This window comes from Lates calcarifer, linkage group LG1 (genome assembly GCF_001640805.2).
Source record: "Lates calcarifer isolate ASB-BC8 linkage group LG1, TLL_Latcal_v3, whole genome shotgun sequence".
Classification (NCBI taxonomy): Eukaryota; Metazoa; Chordata; class Actinopteri; family Centropomidae; genus Lates; species Lates calcarifer.
In genome coordinates, this window is record NC_066833.1 from 12,624,523 (window position 1) to 12,649,962 (window position 25,440).

A 25,440-nucleotide genomic window follows, 5' to 3' on the forward strand; every position below is an offset into this window, starting at 1 on the left:
CAGTCCAAATCCACTGCCTCATTAATCATTTTGGTGAGTGAGTAAGCACTCTTTTTTGTGACCTCATTTTAATTGTGGATTAACATTTTAGGTGAACATTTAAATATAAATGTCTAAAGTGAGATGCAGGAAATGTAATTGCAGACCCTCACAGAGTGAGATGGCATACAGTTTCCTCTCTCCAAGCTTGTAGTTTGCTACTTTAAATGTTAATGATGAAATGAACTTGTCCTTCAACAAAGCCCCCTGGACTATGGGCATGTTATGTATTCATAACCATGCTTGACTCTGGACTTAAGCAGCCCGATAATCAGATTGAATCACAATGGTATTTCACTGTGTGGAACAAATCAGAGATGTGGGTGGTGATTCAAAAGCTCTGGACTTAAAAGGTCAGAAGTTGTGTTGAGCTCTTGTGGCGATATGACCTCAGTGTGTAGCCTTTTTAAACCCAAATTATGAGAAGAGTATTTTGTTAGATGCCGGCAGCAGCTGCAGATAGAGTCACAAGACCAATTAATTTTCCCCCATCATGACCTGAAAAGGGCTTTAAGGCAAAAATGACCTGTTGATGTCCTTTTAAACTTTTGTTCCTTCCCCTCTCTTTGCAGAGTGTGCAGCATTTCTCTGTTAGAGTAATACATGGACCAAATCTGCTGTGTGCTCATTTTATTTAATGGCAACTACATTAACTAAAGGCACAATATAAGCACATTATTAGCTCACATAATGAAGGTCTTAGATTTTAACAACAAGAGACCTAAAGTTCAGTTAATTAAGGAGGATCCTCCTTAACTTATGCCAGTTAATGTGACATGTTGATATTCTCAAAAGTGATTATATTACATTACAACTAATACAGCTGATTATATTACCACAAACTGATTATCACACAGTTAGTGAGATGTCATGTAATTTTAATTAGTAGCCTGCAGCTCACGAAACCACACACCTGAGACATTTGTGTTTGTCTCGTCATTATTTACTTTTTCTTTATAAAAATCCTGCAGCTCAGTGATAAATTAAGTCTTAAATTCAATGTTTTGTAGATTAATTAAGCTGTTGTGAGTTGCAAATTACCTTCGTCCTCACACCTGTTGTTGTTCGGAGTTTTATTGTGAAAGTCGAGATAGGAAGTTTAATTTTGTGGCTGTTCTGCTAAATTAAGTGCCCCAGACTAATTTGAAGCATTTGTGGTCAGCAGGTATCTCTGCCGGCTCTTCTCCGTCTCGGAGCTTCGGAAACATCGCCACAATGTCAGATAAAACGGAGGTCAAACTAACCGGAGTCAAACAGAACCAAGGCGTGTGGCTTGTCAAGGTTTGTTCACGCACAAATGATCAAATTAAGACTCACGTAACTCAGCGGGGTTCACAGGTGATGTGTGGTGATTTTTACTCAGATTAAGCGAAGAAGCGTTTTATGTCAGTCTAGTTAAAATGGTGATTTTACAAACGGTTGCACTCGTCCATTTCAAATAATAAATTCTATTTTAAAGGAATAAGTTTGTCAACCTGTGAACTGAAGCAAAGTTAGCCAGCAATTTAACTAAACTGAATTAACAAACAAATTTATAATTCATCCTCATAGAAGTAAAAAAGAGGCCTTATGGTTGTTTCGTTAATTTTATTTTGTGTGTATGTAACTTTATGATTCAAGTGACCTTTAAATTTCCATCACCAGGTTCCCAAATATTTATCTCAGCAATGGGACAAGGCCACAGAAAAAGGAGAAGTTGGAAAGATTACCATTGGAAAGTATGTAACCTAACCTTCATCAAGAGGCCTTAAATACATTTTATTGATCTGTCCTTATGATTATCAGTAGTACAGCTGCAACAATTAGTCCATTAATTGATTAGTTTCAGTCTTTTTGAAGTAAAAAAAATCAAACGTGTTGGTTTCAGCTTCTCAGATGTGAGTGTTTGATACTTCTCTTTATAGTAAGCTGAATATATTTGAGTTTTGAAGCTGTTGATTGGACAGAAGAAGCCATCTGAAGATGTTGCCTTCGGCTGTATGTTTCGCTGCTTTCTGACATTTTATGGACAAAATGATTCATCAGTTAATCAGAAAAATAAATTCAGTTTTTAGTCGCAACACTAAATAGAGTCAGTGATGCCGTCTCTTTTCTGTCCTCTCATGCACCTGGCAGGAAGCAAGGCAAAACAGAGGTGAGACAGCTTCATGTAATACTGCACAGACACAGTACAGTAAACCTGTACAACCTGGGATAGTGGCAGTGATTGAAACATTCACTTCTAACTGTGATAATCTTTTAAGCCCTTCTCACTTATTTGGTGACTCAACAAAAACAGCATGCACTTGTTGAGTCACCTTTCAATACTGTTATACTTTCATACATCATTTTCCTGTTTCTTCTTTTCTTCTTTGTTGTATCACTGTTTGCTGCTGCACTGAAACAACTTCCCTCACAGGGATCAATAAAGTTTCATCATATCATATTTGACCTTATCTTATAAATCAGCGAGTAGGTTGTCTAGTCAGCCGGGTCTTGACTCAGCTGTGTTTTTCAGGTATGTTTCAGCCTGAATGCAGAGCTCAGTGCCCTGGGCGCTGTGGGGGAGAAGGATGGATCGCTGCAGGTCCCGAGGGATCATCCCTTCACTATGCACACCGTGGGTGGACAGACCATGGCTGTCTTCAGCCAGAGTGACACAGGTTAGTCTGCACCTCAGCTGTTCCAGCCCTCACTACACAATGTCATGAGGTGCGGGGGTTTCAAGCTGAAATAAATTCGAACAGTGCAGGTGATTCCTGTACCCGTCCACAGGGCTGTGCGAGTTTAACAAAAGTCCATAACCTAGATATGATCTGCAACTTTTACTGCAAGGACCTGCAGAGGAAAAAAAGAGAAGAAAACATTATCTGCTTGTAATAAAAAACAATGATTCATAATGAGGATGTTGCTGTTTTTCCCAGGGTCAGAGGAACAAAATAGAAAAAGCTTGTCTTGAATCTAAAACTTAAAAGTGCAGAGAGTGGGTGACTTTCTTGCACTGTGTTATATCTACGGTTAATTTTCCACATTGAGTTGGTGTGAATCAAGCTGAAACCAGCAAAAATAACATTTAAAGAATTTTCTGGAAGCTGTAAATAAATGTAGCCATGAAACTGAGTGGTAACAGAGAAAAACAAAACTTGCAGGGAATTTACTCAGAGTAGTGACATGACATTACAGGTTGCCTTAGTTCTTCTAGTTTCTTAGGTTTCCTTGCTTTGGGGGAAAGCTGGTTTTGATAGATTTTATGTTGATTGAACTGTGAAATTCGTGAGAATACTCAGAGTGGCTTCTGATTTATGGAGGACGTTTGCTGCCAGCCATGATGTGTCATGCTGTTCTCTGAGCCAGAGGGATTTGCATCAGACGCAGAGCTTAAAAATAGCTGCAACAGTATGGCTCAGTGTCTAACAATAGATTAGGGTGTTACTTTTAATGGGATAGCTTCATTTGATCACTTTCATACAACAGACTAATAAAAGTAGATAATGACCTTGATTTAATTAATGTTTCAAGACAATACCCAGGGAAATCAAAAGAGAAAATGTGGCGGAAAATGGAATTGAAATGGAATAAAATCAGAGATAAAAATGTTCCTCTGTGTAACTCGGTGAAAACTTAAATAGCAGGAGGCATGACGTTCAAATCAGCAAAATGTCAAGAGCAATCCTGTACCTCCCAGGGTGCTGCTGCTTAGAAACAATGAAATTACTGTTTCTCAAGGTATTTTTGAAACGCCTCTGAGGGTGTTTGTAATTGAGTGTTAATGGCACAGAAACGAGCATGTTTTGAGCACACCCCAATCGCTGCCAAATTAGCTTAATGCACAAATTTTGAGTTGCCAAAACTCTATCCCGAGTGGAAAGTGCTAGTCTAAATGGAGCAGTCAGCAGTTTTCTAGTGCAGTTTGGAGTGGGGGGGGAAAGGGTTTTAAGTGTCACTGCACCAAGGGTGACAGGACTTTTATTGAGCAGCTAAAATATGACATGTTCTACAGGAAAATCAGGAAAGTTTCTCGGTGGTTTGTGTGATATGATCAGTCTATTCTGAACTTTTAAGAAAGCAAACTGCAAAAATGACAGATTTTAAAGTAGTGTCTTAAACATGGCTGCTCTTGTGTTATTTGACAGTAGATTTTTCTCACAGTTTAATGAACTGTTTTCCTACCCCGAGGGTTTTGTTTAAATATCAGTTTGGCTGCTGTGGTTGGCAGGAAGGAGGCACTGGAAACAAATCTTAATGCCTATAGATTCCTACAGATTTACATGCCTTTCCCCAGTGTAGTCATGCATCTCAATTCACTTCCAGGCCGAGATAACCGGTTTTTGTGGTGAATCAGATCTTGAGCACAAATGGAGTCCATTTCATACAATAGTCATTTTGTGAAGTGGTGCAGTCAAGGGTGCATGTCTTCAGGTGTTGAAGGAGATCACAAACTGAAGCCAGCATTTAAGGGTTTCAGTCCAGGTGTGAGTCTCACGATAGATCTCCAGGCATGTGAACTTCATCCTACTTGAACTTCTATAGTGAGAAGGGAAAGAAACGTAGATGGATATCACTGTGAAGCTGTCTGCACAAGGAGCAAAGGGAACCTGTCATGACCACAAACACACTGATTTAGTTTATGAGAAACAGCCAGGACAAACAGGAAACATTTCAATAATTGTCTCATTAAGCAGCTGAGCAGACAGTTAAACAAGATCCAGGCAAATGTAGGAACACATCAATTGGATTAACCTCTGTTAGCAGCGGAGCGCTTGGTAGAGGAGAAAATACATTTGAGCATGTTGCTTTGGTCTGTATGGTATGTATGTATAAGTATGGTATAACTCTGACCTAATATTATCGCAGATGTAGTAAACAAGTGAAAACAAGAAAAAAGAGAAAAATATTAAAACTTGCACTTTCTGTATTTGTTTTCTTTTTTCAACCCACAGAAATTAATCATTTCCCAGGTCCTGTACAACTGTGTGTGTGTTCTCAACAAACAAATATATCCTCCAGCATTTTGAATCGGAGATTATTATATAATCCTTTTAAATGTTTTGATGGAGGTTCGTGTAGCGGTGTACAGAGGAAAAGTAGTTTTAGATTCAAGAGATGTTAGTGTAGTAGATTCACTAACAACACTTCAGATGAGTTTAGTTTAAGTGGAATTTGGTACGAATCATTGAAATCATACTCCTCAAAACCAAAGCTGATCGGAGCTGCAGATTCAGGTGATAGTTCTCTAGAGGTTCAGCATTACATAGAACTTTGTTCAGATTGTCGCAAAAATATTGATTGTAGCCACTTTAAAGGGCATTTATAAACATGTAGTGCTGATCAGCTGGTCTACAGAGTGAAGGGAAAGGGGAAAAGTAGGACAGTGCACATGGATGATCGACTCTCGAATGAGATTCAGCTTTGTTTTAATGGATATTTTCTGTGGAGGTTTAGCAGAGAAGTGGGAGGAGCTACAGCTGCAGACTGGAGTCTCTCTATATGTCTGGATATTAGCATGTGAGACAGTCTCGTTGAGTGAGGTGTCAAAAGGTATTACTGAGGAGGGTAATAGGGAGTCCACGTTGCTTTCTTAATTTGTACTGACAGGTCCCTGGTAGGAAATTTGAATTTCTGCATGTTACTGCCACGACACAGATTATTATCCTCAACTGCATCTCTGTCATTGTCTGTAAACTGTGCACCTAAACTGTAATGAAAATTGAAATAATGCTTGCTCTTCATCAGGGTACACCTGACAGCCACAAGGTTTATTCTATCACCGCCCTCGTGTACTTAATGCACCCACACTTGCATGTGCATTAATACCTCCTACATGTGATAATGGATTTTTCTCTTTTTTCAAGTTTTTTTTTTTTCTATTATGTCAGTCTTTTATTACCTTGCAAAACAGCAACACTCGCTCTGAACTGAATTTTTTCGGCAAAAATCCTGTTTAATTATTTAAAAAATACATTTAGACTCAAGTAAAACAACTAAATCTTTGTATGTTAGTGTCAGGAAGGATCATCAGTGTTGCATTCTTGTGTTTGTGAATGTGGAAACATGGCATTCAGGAGGCGTAGAAACCTCTTGGGGTTTTTATTTATCTTAAACGTGTCAGTTCGCCAGATGGCTGGCTTGACTGTGAAAGTGCACTGGAAATAAGAAGTAGGATAATGTCCTCAGAGATGTGGTGGTGTGTAGTCTCTATTTACCTGACTGACGCTCAGCTCCACCCCCACTCGCCCACAGGAAGGTGTACTGTATGACACCGGTCTCCCACTCACTTTCTCGCAGTCTCGCTCTTTTATACACACGCACACACACATGCACACACAGCGCTATCCAATCACACTGCACCTGCATATGCACGTCCACTCTTGCTCTGGTTTGATCTACACTTGCACTCTCACCCTCGTACTTTTTGCCTCACATCTACTCACATTTTAACAATTCTTGACACCTCGGACAGAGCAGATCCACTTTTTGAAATATTTGTTACATGTGGGAAATTTCGCTCCTTTTTAAACTTAACTTTTAATATTTGACATAGAAGATTAGTGAAGACATCAGATATGTTTGAGGTCAGACATTACTGGCTATTCATATAGATTTTTTCATGTACATGGCGTCCTAGTTGTCTGAGTAACAGTATCACAAAGTGAAATCATGATCACAGTATACTACAGTATTAATACAATACCACTTAAGTACTACATCAGCACTACTGTTATTACAGGTCTCTTACTATCAACCACTAGTTGCATTATTACTGCATCATTGTTATTGTGGTCTTATATTCTTAAGGTGGAGGTAAAAGCAATATGAGGCGACATAAAGAACATTTAGTTAGAAATTAAGGCATTAAGTGGATAATAGAAATAAGAAATTCAGCAGTAAACTGGAAAAAGGCAGAGAAAGCAGCAAATTACTTTAACTATAAAATGGAGTGCCTTGAAATTTTTGTACAGACATTCATGGTTCACAAAGATTGAATCCTTTTCAACTTGTCAATTTCATGACAGGATACCTCTATATGTCCAAATTCCCATCAGCCTCAGCTGTGAGAGAGATTACTGCAAATGTGCTAACATGTTAATGTTAGCATTTTAACCAAAAACTTACAGCTGAAAATATACTGATGCTAGTATTAGTTTGTAGCATCACTGTGTAACTTTTGCTAAGCAGTGGCAACAGCAGCCTCTGCAGCCACAAGTGGTAATTACAGGGTGCTGATGTATTAAATTCTGCTGGGCTCTGAGTCTGAGCAGTTAGAGGTACTAGAAGCAGCATATCCTTAGAGGCTAACAGACAACAAACACAAAATCATCATCTAATCTGGCTGACCAAAAACATCTGAACCTTCAGTAAGAGCCAGTTTTACACTGACTGACTAGCAACTGGGAAAGATGGCAGGCGTGACGACTCAGGCCATGGCAATAGGCAGCGAGTGAGTTACCTAACATGTGAATATGTTCCACCAGTGTTAGGATCCTCATTGTCTCCGCATAGTGCTACACTTCTCACAGGAGATCATATCTGCTCAACTCAAGTTTCATACCGCAAGAACAGGTGTTTGGAGCGCAGGGTACAAGTCAGTGTACCATCAAAATCATTTTGAAGATGTGATTTGGATATAGAAAGTATCACATAATCATATATTTTAAAAAAAAAAGTATGGCAGTGATGCACAGTTCACAGAAAGTCACAAGGGTTGTTGTGTGACTAAACAGAGCACAAGCATCTACTCCCTCTTACCATCTTAAAATGGGCTAGGGGCTCTGTCTGTGTCCATTTGTTAGGAAGTATGTAATCCAGCCAGCCACGCAATGTCTCATATAATCCAAACATTTCAGAGTCTGTATAATAAATTCCTCCACCACCATATACGAACACAATGAGCCATTAATAGCGAGAGGTTGCTAATGGTGACTGTCACTGATTGATACATACACGAATGGTGTCTGACATGGCTTTTGTACTGCAAGGCTGCTAGCTAAATATTCCTCCATTATTTCCCCTCTCGTTGTTCTGCTTTGTTCGGGCAAGGACCAGGTATTGATTAAGAGGTTGCTAAGCAACAGGCTTAGTTGCCACAGAAGCGTGCAGAGGAGAACAGAAAGCCAGATGTGATGTACTGCTCTGTTACAATATGACTTTCTTTCAGCTGCCTCTGTAAAGCTTTTCATTAAAACTTTGCAGTCTTTGAATCTTTCGAAATTGCTGAAAAAAAAAAAAAACACAGAGCAGTATGTCTGCATTCATTTTGTCAGTTTATAAACCTCTATAGATTCCAGGAATTACTGTACTTGTGAATTATATTAAAACTTTGAATATGCACTTTGACTTTACATATTCACTTGAAATTCTACAACTGTCAACAGATTTTTGGGACCAATCTTATAACAAAACATAAAGAAATTATACTTAATAAAATACATTTTTTCTATGTTTTCTTCACACCTGCATGTGAACACATTTGTCAGTTCTCTCAAAGATAATCAATTCATCAAAGTGAGTCAACTCTTCTTGTCATACAATTAGAAAATATCTGATTCTTTGATTGAAAAGATACAAGTCTGTGTGTAGAGACATATAAAGAAGTTAACTACGTCTCCCAAGTTGCATTTTGGTCAGAAACATTGAATCCCTGAGCTTAATATGATAATTACGTATGCTGCTAATGACTAAATAAATTACAATCAATGTTAAAATTTAGAAATCTACATCCTCAGCTGTTATTTAACACCCACCAACTGCCAATAGGTCTTATTTGTGACTTTATCACTCATAATCAGAAACTAGTTGAAAAAAAAAAATCAGGGCCTTTAAAGATGACACAGGCCATGTCTGTAGCCTGAGGAAATTCACTTTCAGATTCTGGGTCAGTTTTGCATGAATTTGAACTATGGCTTTGTGTGTTGTTCCAAAATGCAGTGATAGATTATATTTAAATTCCCTGAAGCTCTGATTTGCACTTCTGACTGGCGCCTTCTCCATAGCAACAGTGGCCAAGGCTCATGGGTATTGTAGTTTCTAGAGCTGTTTGCCATATTAAACCGACAGTTGAAATTATAAGTTGAAATGATAGAAATAGATGTCCCTAGCATGTATGCAGTGTTGAAATGTTATTCAGGACACTCCTTTGTTTGCTCTGACAACACTGAGACGTAAGCATCAGTAAGGAAACTTTGAGACATGGTAAATGTACTTTGCAGCTCTATATTTAAGATATGTTCCCTCTGTCTGATCAGTCACAGCTGTATAAAGTCACCACTTCAGTCTCGCTGACGTACTCTGATCGGCTCGGCTGTTACTCCGAACAGGAAACAGACATTCATGACAATAACACCAGGCTTCTTTTTATATTTGGGGAGGCTGTGATTCAGAGGTCTGGAAGCAGGCTAAATGTGAGAAGCAGACATTCATTACTGTTTGTGTGAGAGGGATAAACTGCTGTTGTCGTGCTGTGTTATTATTTGAAATCCCTGTTGTGTTGTAGCGGCATGCAATAAAAACGGTGGAACTGTGCGGGCTGTTGGTTGGATCCTGGGCAGACAGTTGTAGGTGTTTTATTGAAGGAGTGTGGCTGGCTTAGCTTTGTAGGTTCATTCCAAAAGTGTGGCTCATGAATCGCTGAGGGTTTAAAGAGTAATATCTCTTCACTGGAAACCTCTTGAAAAGCATGACTTTATAGCCAGATGACACTAACAACACATGCTGTCAGGACTATATCCCACTTCATTCACAATTGTTGGCATTCATCTCCAGCTTTCCTCAGTCCGTCTCGCTGTACTGCAGGTTGTGCGCTAAAAGCTGTGTGTTTGGGCCGTTTCCACGGCTGACGTCAAGGAAGCAGTCTTGGTGTTTTGTTAGGAGAGTTAAGGCTGTGTTCTGCCCACGTTAATCCAATGGGCGGCTTCAGAGTTCCTGCTGTCGGAGAGCTCGAGCCTCTTGGGCATAATGTCTGTCAGAGCTGGTTGAAGCTGTCAGCTCTCTCCTGTTGCACTGTGCGCTGCTCTCTCACAGCAGCAGCAGAAAAAATACCATTCTGGAAATATGAGTATCATAGGTATTGTCTGAAATGACTTTCTAGACAGCCTGGTATTTGTTTTGCAGTGTATAATTATTAAATTCATTGGAGCTCTGTGATCTTTCCTAACACCCCCCCCACCCCGGGTTGATTCACACATACACACTGGCAGCAGCACAACACTGAGAGAATCCCATTAATTGTGAAGGATCTAATGTACTTATATTTGTCCATATACATTGTGTATATTATTGCCTGTCTTGTAAAACACTAGTTAATAGTGGAAATCTTTAGCACCTATCTAATTTGCAATTGGAGAGAAATTGAGCAGTGGCAGCAGCAAAGCTTCAGCTCAGCTCCTTCACATAATCAGCTGCCAGTCTGTTTGTTACATCTGCCTAACACTAATGTGGTCTAATACATTTCTGCAAGAAAGTCTACCAAGGTTGTTATTATTAAAACAATTTTAGAAAGGTGTTGAACTTTTTTGTCTGTCTACATTTATTTGTTTATTCATTTAAAATTTCTTGTAGGGCAGTTGTATCAGAGTGCATTAGTGTTAACAGAGATGTGCTGACAGGACTTCACACCTGCGCATTTCTCCTGCATCCAGCACATTGTCTATGAGAACTGACCATCTAATAAATGCGCTGTTGTTAGAAGATACGTTATTCACTTCACCTGCAAGTCATTACAGTGTTTGGGCTTATAGGTGTATCATGTAGTTCAATAAAATAGAAACGTAAAAGGTATTTTGTATTAATAGTATACTGTTATAACATAGCATTGCTAAATATTGTGTAGTGTTTTTCAGATAAGGAGCGATATCGCTGGCCCCCAGTGTCCCCAGGTTTGCTCTAATCTTGAACACTACAAGTTGCTGCCACTCGCAATATAATCTCCTCATGTTAAACTTAACAGCAGGTTGAAATCTTAAATGCGTAATGATTGGAATATGACATGATTATATAGCAGTTTTATCATCTAAAAACATTGTTCGCCGACATCGTTTACAGGAGGCTGCTCTCTGGCCATAAAGCCACCTCTCAGTACATAAAAAGCCTGCTGTATTTTATGGTGCCGGCACCCCACAAGTTCCTTAAAACATATTTTTTTCCCTGCAGTCACAGTGAAGTGTGGGGCTGAATCACTATGATTCAAGACCTGCTATTCTTCTCAGAGATGCATGTTTGTTATTGCCCAAGGTGAAAATAGGAGAGTGAGCCAGCAATTGTCTAGCTAGAGAAATGTCATCTGCGTTCTTGTTGTTTTCCTTCTTGAAATGAAGGTTCGTCCGACCCCCGCTGTGCTCCCACACAAGAAACACGTGACACTCAGAGTAATGATAGGGGGCTAAAACGTGACGCTCTATTGCCGATAGTTGCATAGTGAGCCTCTGCCAGTAGGTTGCTGAGAGAAAGTATGAGGGAAGTAACCTCTTGAAGTCATGTTTTCTATTAAGTTGCAGATGGAAAGCGCTGAGGCGTTCAACTCTTTCGTGACCCTTTGAGGCTGTCTATGGAGTTAATGCAAATGTCATGACTCCTAACTGAGAATGCAGTTTTCATTGAAGTCTTTTCTCCCAGTTTACAGCTAATGTTATTTTTGTCATTTTTACATTTTTCTCAGAGTTTCGCCTTCATCTCTTCATTTGTAATTTCACAAGGCAACACTGTTACTACAGCTCTCATTTCAGCATTCTGTCTTCTTGTATCAGAGAGTTGGGGAGCTTGCCCTGTGTTTTATTTCCTTGCCATCACTGCTGCATTTCAAATAAGGAATCAAATTTACTCTAACAGCCCATTTTTGTATTTAACATCCAGAAGCCGAAGCTGACCTGCACTAGTGGGTTTTTAGAGGTAGATTAGAGTCGGCTGTTGGCTTTGTAGGGAGTCTGCACAGTGACGCATGAATAAAAAGTATCACATTATTGTTAGACCAGTGCATGAGCTGGCTGGAAACTAAGACTGATATGGCACTTTATTAAAAACGGAATAACAGCCTGTCAGAGTTGTCCACATCTGATAGGACGGCAGTTCCCCCGCACACAGGTCACACAGTCCATATGTTTGTATTACATTTGTGTGAGATATCTGAGCATGAAAATCATTTTGTGTCGTGTGGGAGGCTTTTACTCAACAGTAACAAACCTTGCCTCACTCAGCCTTAAAAACCTCCCCACCCACCATTAGTCTGGCATTCAGCATTCAGAGTTTTAGAGATTCTTTGTCCAAATCAGGCCACAGCTGAGCTGCGTTTTTGCTCAGATTCAGTTCCAGAAAGACAACACCCTGCATCCTCCACAAATGGAGCAGTGAGGGAAAATGGGAAGCTGCACGATTAATGCTACATATTGGACGTCGGGGACTCTGTGTGAGCGTTCAGGTGTGAGATGTAAAGCAGCTTCCAGTTAGTCATAAATCAGGTTTAAGAGAGGGTTTATTTTCTTACAGATTTAAATTGCTGTCATAACTGTGATAAAGCCTTCTTTAGAAACAGATGTGTGCTGGTCAGTACTTGTACTTACTGAAACATGTCTTTCTTACAAAGTATATAAAATTCAGCCACCTAGGGAGGCCATAGGGCAAAGTTTTTACTATATATTGCCACCCCCTCCCTCTCACATTTATTTGCAGTGTGTATGTAGCCTGTGGCCTATTAAGTACAGTTTGCGCAGCAGACATCCAGGACAGCTTCACTGTTTGTTTAGAGACACAGAGACTAACCACTACTCCTACGTATATGCTGGAAAAAATGCTACATTCTAGCTACATTCATGATAAGTTTGATAGAAAAATTGATGTCGAAATGAGCAACGAGGAATAGTGAAAAATCTGAATTCTCCTCCCACTCTCACTCTCCTTTTCAGATGTCTGTCATCAGGCTAAAACCACTAATAAATCCATCTGCTGAATGTGAACTACTCAGGAAATGATTTTATAATTGATCTGTGTAAGTGATGTATATTTATGTAAATGGTTTGGTAACCACAGCAACATGTATGCGTGTCAACATGTGACTGCAGGGGTTTTTCCCCTCAGTCGAAACCAGTTAAAACTGCAGCTGAGATTATACCGTGGGATGGTATTAAAAATCTGTACAGGACATGTTTGAGGTCTAATAATACTGATCGCTTATGATCACTTACTCCTTCCTAAGCTCTTCGTGACACCACAGTGTGTGTGTGTGTGTGTGTAACTAAATGGCATTTGCTCGTATTAGTTCTTGACTTATCGTTTCTTTGAATGTTTTGTTTTCCACTCACCTCGAGTCTAAGCCTTGTTTCAGAGGCCTTCACACCCTACAAGACAGAAATTATGGGATTAAAAACACACCATCAAGAACATTAAATGACACTTTACAAATATTGGTATTGGCATAGATTTTAGTTCAATAATTAATTTACATGGCTGCACTGTCACTCACCCACAACTCGTGTGCCGCAGCCTCTAATGTCATGTTGTGTCAGAGCTTGTTGATTACCACTTTCGCACATACGTTAGGAAGGTGGACGGCTCTGATTTCTTCCCCCGACGTCACTCTGTCTCTGCCGGAAATCCTGCTCGTATATTTCTCCCTCTGGTCTGCTCTGTAGTGCTCGTGTTATTCGGCTTTTTTTTTTAAAGCTCTGAAATCATAGGATTATTGCAGAAAATTAATCAGTTACTACTACTGCTATTAGTAGTAACAATAAGACAATTTCTTTGTCTTACATGATAAGAAATTGCTGGTTGCTGGTTAAATATTTCCTATACATTTTATAAACATTTTATGGACCAAATAATCAATTGAAAGATAGTTGGGTTCACTCCTGCCAGGAGAGTATTGCTCTGTTTTATTTGTGTCTATTCTGTCACTGACAGCCTTTCAATTGTGTAAGCTATCAACATGATTCTTGTATTTTAAGAGAGAATTGAATTTCTTATAATGCATTGTTTTATTGTGTATTTCTTTTGTTCTTAGAAGATTCCTGAAGGGGCAACTGCACTGTGAACAAGTGGATTTGTCTCACTTCACTGACAGATTGGTTTCTTTTCTTTTTGAAAAACAAGTCTTAAGGGTTGAATCTGAGAACAAATGATTCCCAGTGCATTTTTTATGTGTAAATGCTGTTTCAGAGGCTTTAATATCCAGAGGGAAAAGTGCAGTTCTTTGGGGAAACACTTCTATCTAGTATGAAAAGGCTTAGGCAGTAGATTGAAGTATCTACTGTTGGCAGCTTCAATGATGTAAAAATATCTAAATATATTATTGCATGAAAATAATTCTCTATACTCACTGTTTTGTTGCCCCCCCCCCCCAAAAAAAAAAAAAAAAAAAAAAATCAGTTTCACATCTCTTTTTTTGTGTCTGAATAATGGTTGCTGCTGCCTCTTTTGTCTGAGCTGAGAGTGGAAGTGGAAAGGGGCCTGACCTCCCTCCTCCTCCTCCTCCTCTTCTTCTTCATCAACCCGTCTCTTTCTCCTCCTCTGCTGTTGCCTCCCTTTCTGGAGTTAAAAGATAAAAATCTGAGGTATGTTAGTCATTTTCTGGCCAAGCGGCACCACACAACTAAGCCGGCACGACAAGGAGGGGAGTGTTGGAGAGAGAGAGGGAGCAGCTTGTGAGCGTATGGTGTAGGAGTTGAGTTTGCCTGGCAACAGGTGAAAGGACTGAGATGAGACTGTTGATAGTAGTATGGTTTGAGCTTTTGTCACTGCTGTTACCACCTGTCTACTCTCTCTCCACCTGGGCCTTCGGCACCCCCTCATCATCCTTTTGATGAGGTGTGAATCACTTTGACCCTGCAACTTCTATGTAAACCAGTCGCCAGTTGTTATAAAAAATGCATGGAGCTGAGCTGCAATTAAAAAGGCCTCAGGCTTCATGTTGTTGAGTGAAATATCAGTGCTTGGGTTGACATCTGAATTTATCTCCTCACATGTAGTTTGTTGTACATGGTGTTATGTGTGTGTCGCATGTCGTTGGTGAGGAGTGGGCTGTGGATGAGGTTCGCCTGATGTCAGAGGTTTATGTGGGTGTATGAGTCATGACGGGGGCGGTGGCAGCTGGGCCGGCGGACGTCACCTGCTGAAGCAGATGGTTTCAGTCGCCATGGAGGGGGGATCATGCTTGGAGGTAAAGTGAGAGATGTTGCGGCTAATTGTTGCTCTCCAATCAGTAACTTAAAGGTGCACAAAGCAGCTCCGCTCCAAGAGGCGGCAAAGAGGCAAATTAAATTGTTTTGCAGAGGCTTTTTCACTGTGCCAGGAATAAACTCTGGAGGAGATGAATGCTTTTCAGTGTTTGGAATTAATACATTGAAACATTTCCACTCCCACCAGTTTCCATAAATGGATTTTGACGCATCCCGGCTTCACATTGTTTGGACATAAATCCAGGCGAGACTTGTTTTACATTTGCTTTGGCACAGGCAACGTCATCCACTGCCAAAACAGCTATTTTGTCCTTAAATGCAGCCACTACACACTAATATAGCATTTTTTGTGACGCCAGTCAACCTTTTAATTGATTTATGAGAAATGTATTTTAGTTTGCACTGCTCCAATTAGCTTAAAAGACCTTAACTTAAATTTAGCTCAGTTTCACTCTTTGATATTATTAATGGATTTAATATTGATTTATTTTTTTTTTAGGTGAGTAGCTAATTTCTCATTTAAAAGGAGCACCTGACTGATTTTATACATGACCTTCAGTTTACGCATCATGTTGTTTTTTGTCTTTTGTATCTCTGATCTCTTGGAAACAAACAAACAAAAAAGTTAGAACAGAACCTGTGTTTCACACTGGGGCACAGGCCGTTGAAATATGTTGGCATTTACCAGGCAGAGGAACTCTGTTGAAAGTTGCAGCTGAGGTGGGAAATGTGGGATTCAACATTTATGAGCTTTACTCATAATAGAAACTAAAATTCAGGTGTGTTGATTTTGATCCCTCTTTTTTTATTGCGTCCCTTGCATATCCCAAACTTTGGTGGAAGTCCATCAATAAATTACTGGAATACCCCTTTTAATTCATGTTACTGTCTACTTTTTAATTTAAGTCAGGGCATGGTGTTTGATTTTTATTACAATGATGTGTTTCATCACTTTCTTATCCTTGCTGTTGTCTGTTATTATCGACGCTAATCATAATTTTTGTAATAATATCGTCACATCCAGTTTATAATACACATCTTTTTATCTGATAAAATCAAAAGCAGTGGTGGGAGAGTACGTCCACTCACAGAAAAGCAACTTTGTTCCCATTTATTTCATCTGAACTAGTTCATTGAGGTTATCATAAGCTCAGGGCATTCATGCATCACTGTAAAAAGAGGGAGACTAATTATCACCAAAACAAATCAGGAGAGGAGAATAAACATATTGTTCCACTAATTCAGCTCCTGTTAACAGGAATGATAAGTAAAGTTATCATTTTTTGACAGCTATGATATCACAGAAATTGGAATTGGGAATAATTACACAGCTCATTGACAGGAGAAAGCATATATTATGAATAACATCTGATGACACACATCAGAGTGCAATGCAGAGAGATAAAAAGAGGTTCCCCTTGAGGGAAAAGGGCAGGTTATCTCACAGACTGGCCTACTTTTAAAACACCAAATATCTTTAGTGGATCTGGGAGGGTTTGAAAGGGGCTCCCTGAAGGCCTCTGCAGGTGGAGTTGCTGCACTGTGGTGGCAGCACGCCAGAGCAACTCACTGTCAGTCGTCAGAGCAGGTGGTGTGAAGGTGAGAGCAGGAACTGGGCATGTTTTGATTACATTGTTAATTGATAATGTGCGACTATTGTTGCATGATAATTGTTAGATTTAATAACGAATATTACCACATTATGTCCACAAATGTAAGTCTAAGCTGTCATCGGAACACTTCGCCAAGCTGGAACTGGAGGATCCCCGTAAGATGCTGGGATGACATTAAGATAACTGATTATTTGTTGAGATTAATTCAGAAAATCAAAGGGCAGCGGTTGACTATTCAATTTATGTTTTCTCAAGTTGCAGACTTTGATAGAAATAGTTATTTGAAGACAAGATCAGCAGTAATTCATTTTCATGACCTTTTGTGAAAATGCTGACACTGAGCCGCCTGGCTGAATAGCTGCTGTCTATAAAGAGGGTTGTGATATTTCTGTAGCTGAAAAGCCTCCGGTGGCATTAATCAAAGCCGCATTTAAAATTAGGTGTCAGAAGAACGACGCAAAAACCCAGGAACATTACACCCTCTACTATTCTGACAACTAATATGTGTGTCAACAAAGACTTTGTTGTACGTGGTGTTGTTTTTGTCCCTGTGATCCTTCAGTTTTTTTCTCCACACCTTTTAGATCGTTCCAGACATGACAAATTGTTTCAACACACATAGAGAGGTTGTTCAGTGTGTCTTAATAATGCTCCTGCCAGGCTCAGTGGTTGACAGTAACACACTGTTCAGGTGGGTCAGGGTTGCATAGCTATCAGTGTACCTAGATGCAAGCAAAATACTCAGTACATCTCTTAGACTGGCTGTTTGATGTGTAACTTATGCAGAGTAATTACCAGCAGTAATCAGACAGGCTGGCTGCATTGAGCAGAGGCATTAAACTCAACACAGGCTTTTCCAGATACACCCCACAAACACTTTGAACTGATAGTTTCAGTGTCACTTTTATTTGTAAAATGTTCACATTGAAAAGTAATAGGCATTGTAGTGGCACCGGCTTCACAGAGGCTCACAGCACTAACAAACACACAGTTTATTAAGTGCACATGCATCATGCTAGATTCAAAGCCCTTACAATAATCACGGTTCTTTGCACTTAAACTCAACTTATTGGTATGATGTGAGAAACGGGTTTAATGTTGTCTTGTTTTGGATGTGAAGTGTGTGAGTCCGTCCAGAACAACCTCAGTGTGCTGTGGTTTTCAGGATCCAGAGAGGCTAATAAACTAAACACAAGCTATTAAACCAACTAAACACAGCACACACAGTGTATAGCAACACACACACGCACACACACATACACACGCACCCACACACACGCACAGACTGTAGTAAAAGCTGAATGGCACGTCACAGCTGGTTTTGAAGGATTTTGCAGCCGTTGACAAAGCAGCAGAAGCAATTCTTGTGCAGAGACAAATGCACTGATAAAGCTGTTAATGTTCAGAGTCTCAGTTTGATCCCTTCGTCCTCTCTATGAAAGGATTTGCTGTCTGGCCTGTCATCCGTATTACAGAGTGGTTCTTTTGTGCGATATCTCATCACATCCAATTTAGATATCAGAAATGCTAAGTAGATCTGGATCACTCTGAATTCTATAGATACTAACTTACAAAGCAGTGCAAAGGTTGATGCCAACATGCCATTCTGCTGATAACGATCACCCTAAACATCAAATCCTGTGCAGCCCAAAGCACCTCTCCTCCCACCCACGACACATTACATGTTACAAGATCTTCAAACCAATACCTTACATTAGCAGGGTGAATATGGAATCGGGGCATTACTCTTCTCTGTCTCTGCCTCCCCTTCTCCTCCTTTCTCTGTTTGCCCTCATCCTATTTGACAAAGTGCAGGGCCTCAGCCGCCACCACGGAGCCTTTGCTGCTGTCGAGGCTGGTGACCAGCTTGAAGCCTGATCTCAGCGCGAGCATCACTGTTTCTAGCTTCAGACAGTCAAGCGTGCACAAGAATGTGCTGTCCTCCTTCAGAACGAGCCGCGAGCCGGGCTCCGACTTGATGAAGTGCCGGAACTGGATCACGTTGGATGACACCACAAATTCTTCTGGAAAGCCGTCCAGGCGGCTCTTGGAGATCTGCACCAGTCGCGCTTTGACCTTCTCGATGAAGGCGGGATCGCTGCAGTACACCTTGAGGCCCTGCGACCTCTCGTGGCTATCTGTCACTTCCAAAAAGGCGGCTTCCCTCTGGGCTGCCCTCTGACTCTCCCAGTCGACCACGGCCTCCGCCAGTTCGCTCAGATGATAAAAGTTGGCCTCCCGTCGCAGGAGCCCCGCCTCCCGGAAGTCATCAGGTAGCTGGAGCTCTCCGGTTCGCAGGTAGTTGAGCACATGGCGAAAAACCGGACCATCTCTATCAATGAACGGGTTGCCCATGGAGTCGGTGTGCTGAACTGGCTTCTTACCGTTGGCCAACTCTTCTAGAAAGGACCCCTGGTGCTTAGCAAGGGTGGTCCGGTGCGCAGTGTACAGAAACCCCCCAACGTTAAGGGTGATAGTGCCTGAGGAGGGCTTCTTAAAGCTCTTGCTGGGCTGCAGCAGGTCTGGGTTGATGTGCCTCAGTTCACTTTCCATCCTTCTGAGGTTCCATTCCATTCTCCAGTCACCGTCTCCAGCCTCGACCCAGCCTCCTCTGAGCTGGCGTGTCTGTGTGTGCGTGTGTGCAGCACAAAACCGAGTCTGTTTTTTCTTCTCTCTCTTTTTAGATCTGGCTGTGGTGTCGTTGAGAAAATGGAAAGGTGTTGTCAGCTGTCGTGTAAGTGAGAGTGAGTGTGTTTGAGAGTGTGTGCTGGTGGATGGGTGAGTCCTGTCTGGCAGAAGAGCTACAGTGAACTGGGAGCTGAAAACAAGACTGGCTCTCTGTGCTGCTCACTGTCCCTCCTTTTTCTCATTCTCTTTCTCTCTCTCTCTCTCGCTCTCTCCTTAGGAGAGTGGGTGGGCAGACAGCATCACACACAGGGAGGAGAGAGAGGGAATATGTGAGCAAACAGAGGAGCACGGACTCCAGGAGCTCTTTCTTTCTTGCTCTCTTTCCCTAATTATCTCTGATAAAAAAAGGTGCAGAGCTGAGCTCTAGCAATTAGCATGCGCACACACACACAGTGATCTTGGTTGCTTTTGGGGGCATTATGTAGCCTTTACATTCATTTCCTGGAGACTTACCCAAACCCTAACCACTACTTGCCTAACCCTAATCCTCACCCTCTACCCAACCCCACTATCCCAAAAAAAAAAACACTTTTTCCTAATTGTGGACACTGCTTTTGTCCTCAGTTGGACAACCCATACTCCAGAAGTAGCCTATGACAGAGACGAAAACACACACACACACACACACACACACACACACACACACACACACACACACACATATACACATATACACACGCATGCACTCCCGACACCAGATGGAGGGGGGTGGGGGGTGCTTCCATAATTTTTGTGGTGTGAAAGTGTCTCAGCTCGTGTGAGTCTGAATATGAAGCTCCTTTTGCAGCCAGATCCATCTGTTTACCACACAGCGCTTCATGTGAACTGGAATCTGTTTGAGGAGGAATCCAGTTTAATTCGGGGGGTTTACTGCCATGCTCTTTCTGTCTCATCTTTAGTTATTACAGGGAGAAGTAGGCTGTGAGTCTTACTTAAGTAAATGAAAGGAACAGGAAATGCATCTATGTAAATACCCTGTTTTCTCTTTTGCGGGGGGAACGAGCAGTCCTCTGTCTTAGTCAACGCTGCCTCTGCATTGATTGTTGACTGTGTGTGTGTGTGTCTTGTATGTGAGCTGGCTTTGGGGTCCTGTGGAGGAAATGAACCAATTACAGTCAGTGGTGGTCTGGTCATAAAGAACAGGCTTTGTGCTTTTGTTCATAGACCCCCCCCCCCCAAGAACTGCAGTAAACTGGTAACAACTCATTCCACCGCTTGTGTTTCACATGCAGATTTGAAAAAAATCACAGTTCCTATCAAATATGAACAAATACACACTCCCTGTATCATCATCCATCACACACACAAACTCATTCTGCAGCATGACGAGCCCAAATACACAGCCAGAGTCATAAACCACTATCTTCAGAGACAGGAACATGGAAGGTATTCTCTAAGCTAGCAGGGGGTGCTTCCTATGTGTCCACAGGGAGTGTGATTGATTGGTCACTGGAGACTGTGGAGCTGAAAATCAGTGTGTATTGAACACATGGTCTTAGTGCTTCAGCTACCACATGGTGAGTTAATGTTTTTTCAAACCTAAAATCAATTTTAAACGGACTCCTATCTTTCCATCAATGTTTTTCTACCTTAGATCATGCAAGTCACTTACTAACTGCACAGTTTGTTTGATGCGTCATAGGATACCACCATCGTTTCTCAGTGTTTCCATTAGGAACCATCTTTTGAGAAATTCCAAAAACCATGTGGGAAGATGTAGAAAATGGCAGCAAACACATGCTCCTGTGTTAAACTCAGTGTACTATACTTACTTCTCTAATGCTCTCCAACACAAATGCACGGCTGAGTGGATCGCCTGCACTCTAAATTTATGTTTATGCTTGACTCTGAGCCCAACAACAATTCTGCTGCAGAAATATTTCAGTGCAGACGGTTTGTAACCTACTTTAGATGTCTCTCTCTCTAACACCAGAAAAGCAATGCCAGTCAATTTGCATAATTTATCAGCACTTGCACAGGAGTCTGGCAGTGACAGAATACCTGGATTGTGGCAGTATTTGTCACTGCAAGTTAGTAGAAACAGTACACTTGCTTTGCAGGGATGTTTATATCTCAGACTACTCAGTTGCAAAATATTGTTTATTAAAGTATTTCACTTGATTTACTTTGGCGAGCGGATGGATTAATGATGACTTGTCTGTACTGAACACCACACACAAGCGTAGCACGGTCCTGGGATGATAGATTAGGCTAGATACGCTTTAGGGCTGCAGCTGAGGACTAATATTCTAGATTACTCTGCAGATTATTTTTTCAGTTTATCACCACAGAAGATCAGACAGAATATCATATTGCTGAACGTGTTTTACTTAAAAAATCAATGCAATGACCTAAACATTCCCTGTTGTACTATCTGTCAGTCCCCTGATTAATCGATTAATTGTTTCAGTTGAAAGATTCCACGAAACCAGGTGAGGAAACTGGACTGTCTGATCTTAGAAGTAATGATAAGCAGCAAAAATTGATGAATTCAAACTCATACACCACCCTGATGTCCAGCTGCCAGACACAGATGGATACTACTCTCCTAATACTACTGCAGTGCTCTGTAACTGTTGTACTACAGGCTGCTGATTACTTTTCATCATATGCCTCAAGCCACCAAATCACAGACAGTTCTAGCAAAGGCCTTAGCAAACAGAAGAGGCTTCTTTGTGTGGACAAAAGCTCTTTAAATGTACAGTCTTGATGATGCTCAGATCTGCCCTCTTGGCACCCACGTTCTTCCCATTTTTAAAGTCTGTTAGATCTCACTTGAGGCCACTTCTCAGGGGTCTGTTCACATGCAAAGTAGGTGTGGAACTGAAGGTGCTGTTACTTGCACCTGTTCAGTTAGCATGACACAAACGAAAAAGGAACAAAGATTTATATTTTTCTGGACCCGTCTTTATGAAACTTCTAAGAATTGCACTTCAGAATGCTCTGAAGAGTTTATCAAATGTGTGTTTTTTATTTGAAGTAAGAAAGCAGCAGCTGCAAGTACTGCTTCATATAATCTATCATTTATCATGACCAGGGAGTCATTCCAAAACATGTCTCAGAGGGTGGTATTCCCTGTTTTTGTAATGCAGTCACCAAGCACCCCAGCAGACTCATAATCAAACTGAGACCTCCTTAGTGCTCATAAATTAGCATGTACTATCAGCCAAAAGAAGCTTAATTGATGGCCGTGGGTAAGAGGAAAAGTGAGAGATAAGTTTTATCTTTAATTTATGTCCAAAATTTAACTTTTCTTATTTACAGTATAAATTTTGCTCCAGATTACTAATTTAATCTGAGATATGAAAGTTATCCCTGCTCTTTTCCCCTCAATAACAAACAGTGAGCAACAGGTGTGTTACATCTGTGCAACAGGTTATGAACCAGTTGTACCTCAGAGCTGTTGCTGAAAGTGAAATAACTGAAGATTCATTTTGACTGAAACATGCCAAACACAGTGACTGCAGTGGTAATTGATGTGGGTTTGCTGCTCGTCTCTCTCTGTGTCTCTGTGTGTGTTTATCTGGAAGAAGTTTCCAGAGTGACAGCTCTCTCTGCCTCTGTGGCGATTTTCTAATCATAAGTGATTAGCGGTATCATCATCAACAACACCCAATTGGAATTGCAAACGAGGCCAAGCATGCAGCAGAGAGGATTGTGGGAGGTTTGACCTGCTTTCTGCCTCCTGTTCATTAGAAACTGGCTCATTGAGGATGATCGTTAGCTACGAAGTCAGTGAGAATCTGTTTATTGCAGCTGTTGTGTCTCTTTGCTTAGGGACATTTGAATTAAATTTCCCAAAATGCTGCAAGCGAGGACTCTCCTTCCCTCTTAAAGGTGGTGAATTATTCATAGAGCTGCTCTAAGAGCTTGTGGTGTAACATGGAGCCACTGACTGCTGTGAAGCTGGCATGGCAACCACTTAAAATAGGGTCTTGTATGAGCCCAGAGCTGTCAATCTTTCACTTAATTCATTATGGATGTCTGTCTACTGTAGTGTGTGTGTGTGTGTCAGGGGTAAAGTTAACCCAAACTCACCTGAAAAGTTAGGCATGAAAAGACTCCAATACGACAGTAATATAAGTCCAGACCACAGTTTAGAGTCATACGCTTAAAGTGAACTGATGAGACCAGATTGAAATGTTAACTTGTTTTTAAGCTGTGCAGTTTGAATAAAAATTATTAAACAGGTTCAGTATTTTATAATCATTTAAACAAAAGTTAAGCCATCACATATTTTTGCAAAAGGAATTGTCAGTGTCACGAGCTTTAATATAACTGTAGAGAAGTTCACATCAAAAATATTAAGAACATAAAAAACAATTAATATTAAACTTCATTTTTGAATTTTCTGTGGGAACCTCACTTTTTATGTCCCTCTAAAAAGTATTTTAGCTTATTTGATGTTAGAGGAAGGGAGTGTGTGATATCACATAAAAATGTCGAGGAAACATATTTTCGTTACATATATCCTCATCAATACAGTCACTGCAAATGAACATGAAAAAGAATTGAATCCCCTGCACTTTTAAAATACACAGTATTCCTGTTTAGCTTGTTGAAACCCAAGGTGTGCCATTTTGTAAACAGCAAGTGAGTTTATAAGGGTGAGAAATAGACTTAGAGCGGTCCAGTCCATTAGTAATTGGATTTTCCACCAGTTCTCTCTGTGTTAGCAGCACTTTGAAGCCTATTTGTTGCATATGGATGCTGCTAATCCATGTTAAAATCAAAACGAGTGGGCTGTATTCAGTTACAGACGTCAGAAAAATCACTTCAAAGTTAATGAACGGAATCATTAAAGTTCCTTAATGAAGCAGCCTCTGGGCTCGGCAGAGATGAGCTCTAATGGAAAATTATATTTGGAGATCCAATCAGCGACTTAACCCCCCCCTTTGCCTCGTTGTTGTCATCATGTATAGACAAGACTGTCACTACAGTGTGTGTGTTTGTGTGAAGGAGAAAGGAAAAAGAGTGTCTCTTCCTCTAAGACACAGTCTTTGAATCAGAATTTTAAAGTCCAGTGTTCAAACATTTTTGTTTACATACTAACACAGTTGGTATATAGATGGATGTAGGTGCTATGTGTTTGTATATCAGTACTTCTGTTTGCTCCACCAGTCATTGAAAATGACAATGGCAAAGAGTTTCACTAGTTGTGTTGAATTATCACGGCCAGAGCAGCTATCATCGTGCTCATGGCAGTGACTGTTTCTAGCACCTGTATGATTAACTCATCATGTGTACCTGAAACCATCATTAACGGTGGGATCAGATATGATGCATCTGTCGTTGTTCATGTCAAAACAGACTTGAGATGAGCTTCACAATAAACGAAAAAAAAATGAGAAGTTCATATAAACAGGGAAATAGAATCACGCCTTCAGTTTAAATAACCAGAATGATTAAATTAACACAAAGTCGGCCTCGGGTGGAGCGTTTGCCTGCATCCATTTCTTACGATGGCTTTCTTGCTATATTTTAAGAGAGATGTTCAGTTGACAATCAACATCTATTCCAAATATTTTCACAGGCTCTCTAGCAGTCTCTTGCCAGTGTAAAACTTCCAGCAAAAGTTTCTCCTGGACTTAAAACCTGACCACACCAGAAAGTGGTGCAGCAAAAATAATTCTCATTATTTGATGTGAATCACTTCAAAGCCACTGTAGTCATGACTATGTGGCGAAATGCTGTAGCAATTAGCTGCCGAACTAGCTGCTAAGTCAGGTGCTGTACAGATGGTGTGGGAACTGCAAAGGTAAAACAATCAGGGAAATTGGCTAACAACTGAAACAAACAATATTTTATGATTAGATTCCATCTGTCACCAAAAACCACCATCTGTTTTTATAAATACCTGTTTGAAATGACGCATTCATGGTTCTAGTGTGCACACATTGTTTATGGACCTGGTCCCGTGTCATTCCAGAGGACTGACAAACCACCTCAAACACTGGCGTTAT

The 25,440-nt window shown here is 40.6% G+C and overlaps 2 protein-coding genes across 2 annotated transcripts in view; one reads left to right on the forward strand and one right to left on the reverse strand.

Annotated features, from left to right (window-relative positions):
• Positions 1-1,134: 1,134 nt before the first annotated feature.
• Positions 1,135-25,440, forward strand: part of gtf2f2b (general transcription factor IIF, polypeptide 2b) — a 37,939-nt gene continuing 13,633 nt past the window's right edge. The window contains exons 1-4 of the mRNA XM_018701679.2: positions 1,135-1,320; positions 1,684-1,757; positions 2,155-2,173; positions 2,537-2,681. Coding sequence (XP_018557195.1) covers positions 1,255-1,320; positions 1,684-1,757; positions 2,155-2,173; positions 2,537-2,681 — 304 coding nt within the window. The 5' untranslated portion in view covers positions 1,135-1,254. The remainder of the gene's footprint in view (positions 1,321-1,683; positions 1,758-2,154; positions 2,174-2,536; positions 2,682-25,440) is intronic.
• Positions 17,674-19,676, reverse strand: kctd4 (potassium channel tetramerization domain containing 4). Its single transcript, XM_018701678.2, has one exon. The coding sequence runs from the start codon at positions 19,361-19,363 to the stop codon at positions 18,587-18,589; it is 777 nt and encodes a 258-aa protein (XP_018557194.1). The 5' UTR covers positions 19,364-19,676; the 3' UTR covers positions 17,674-18,586.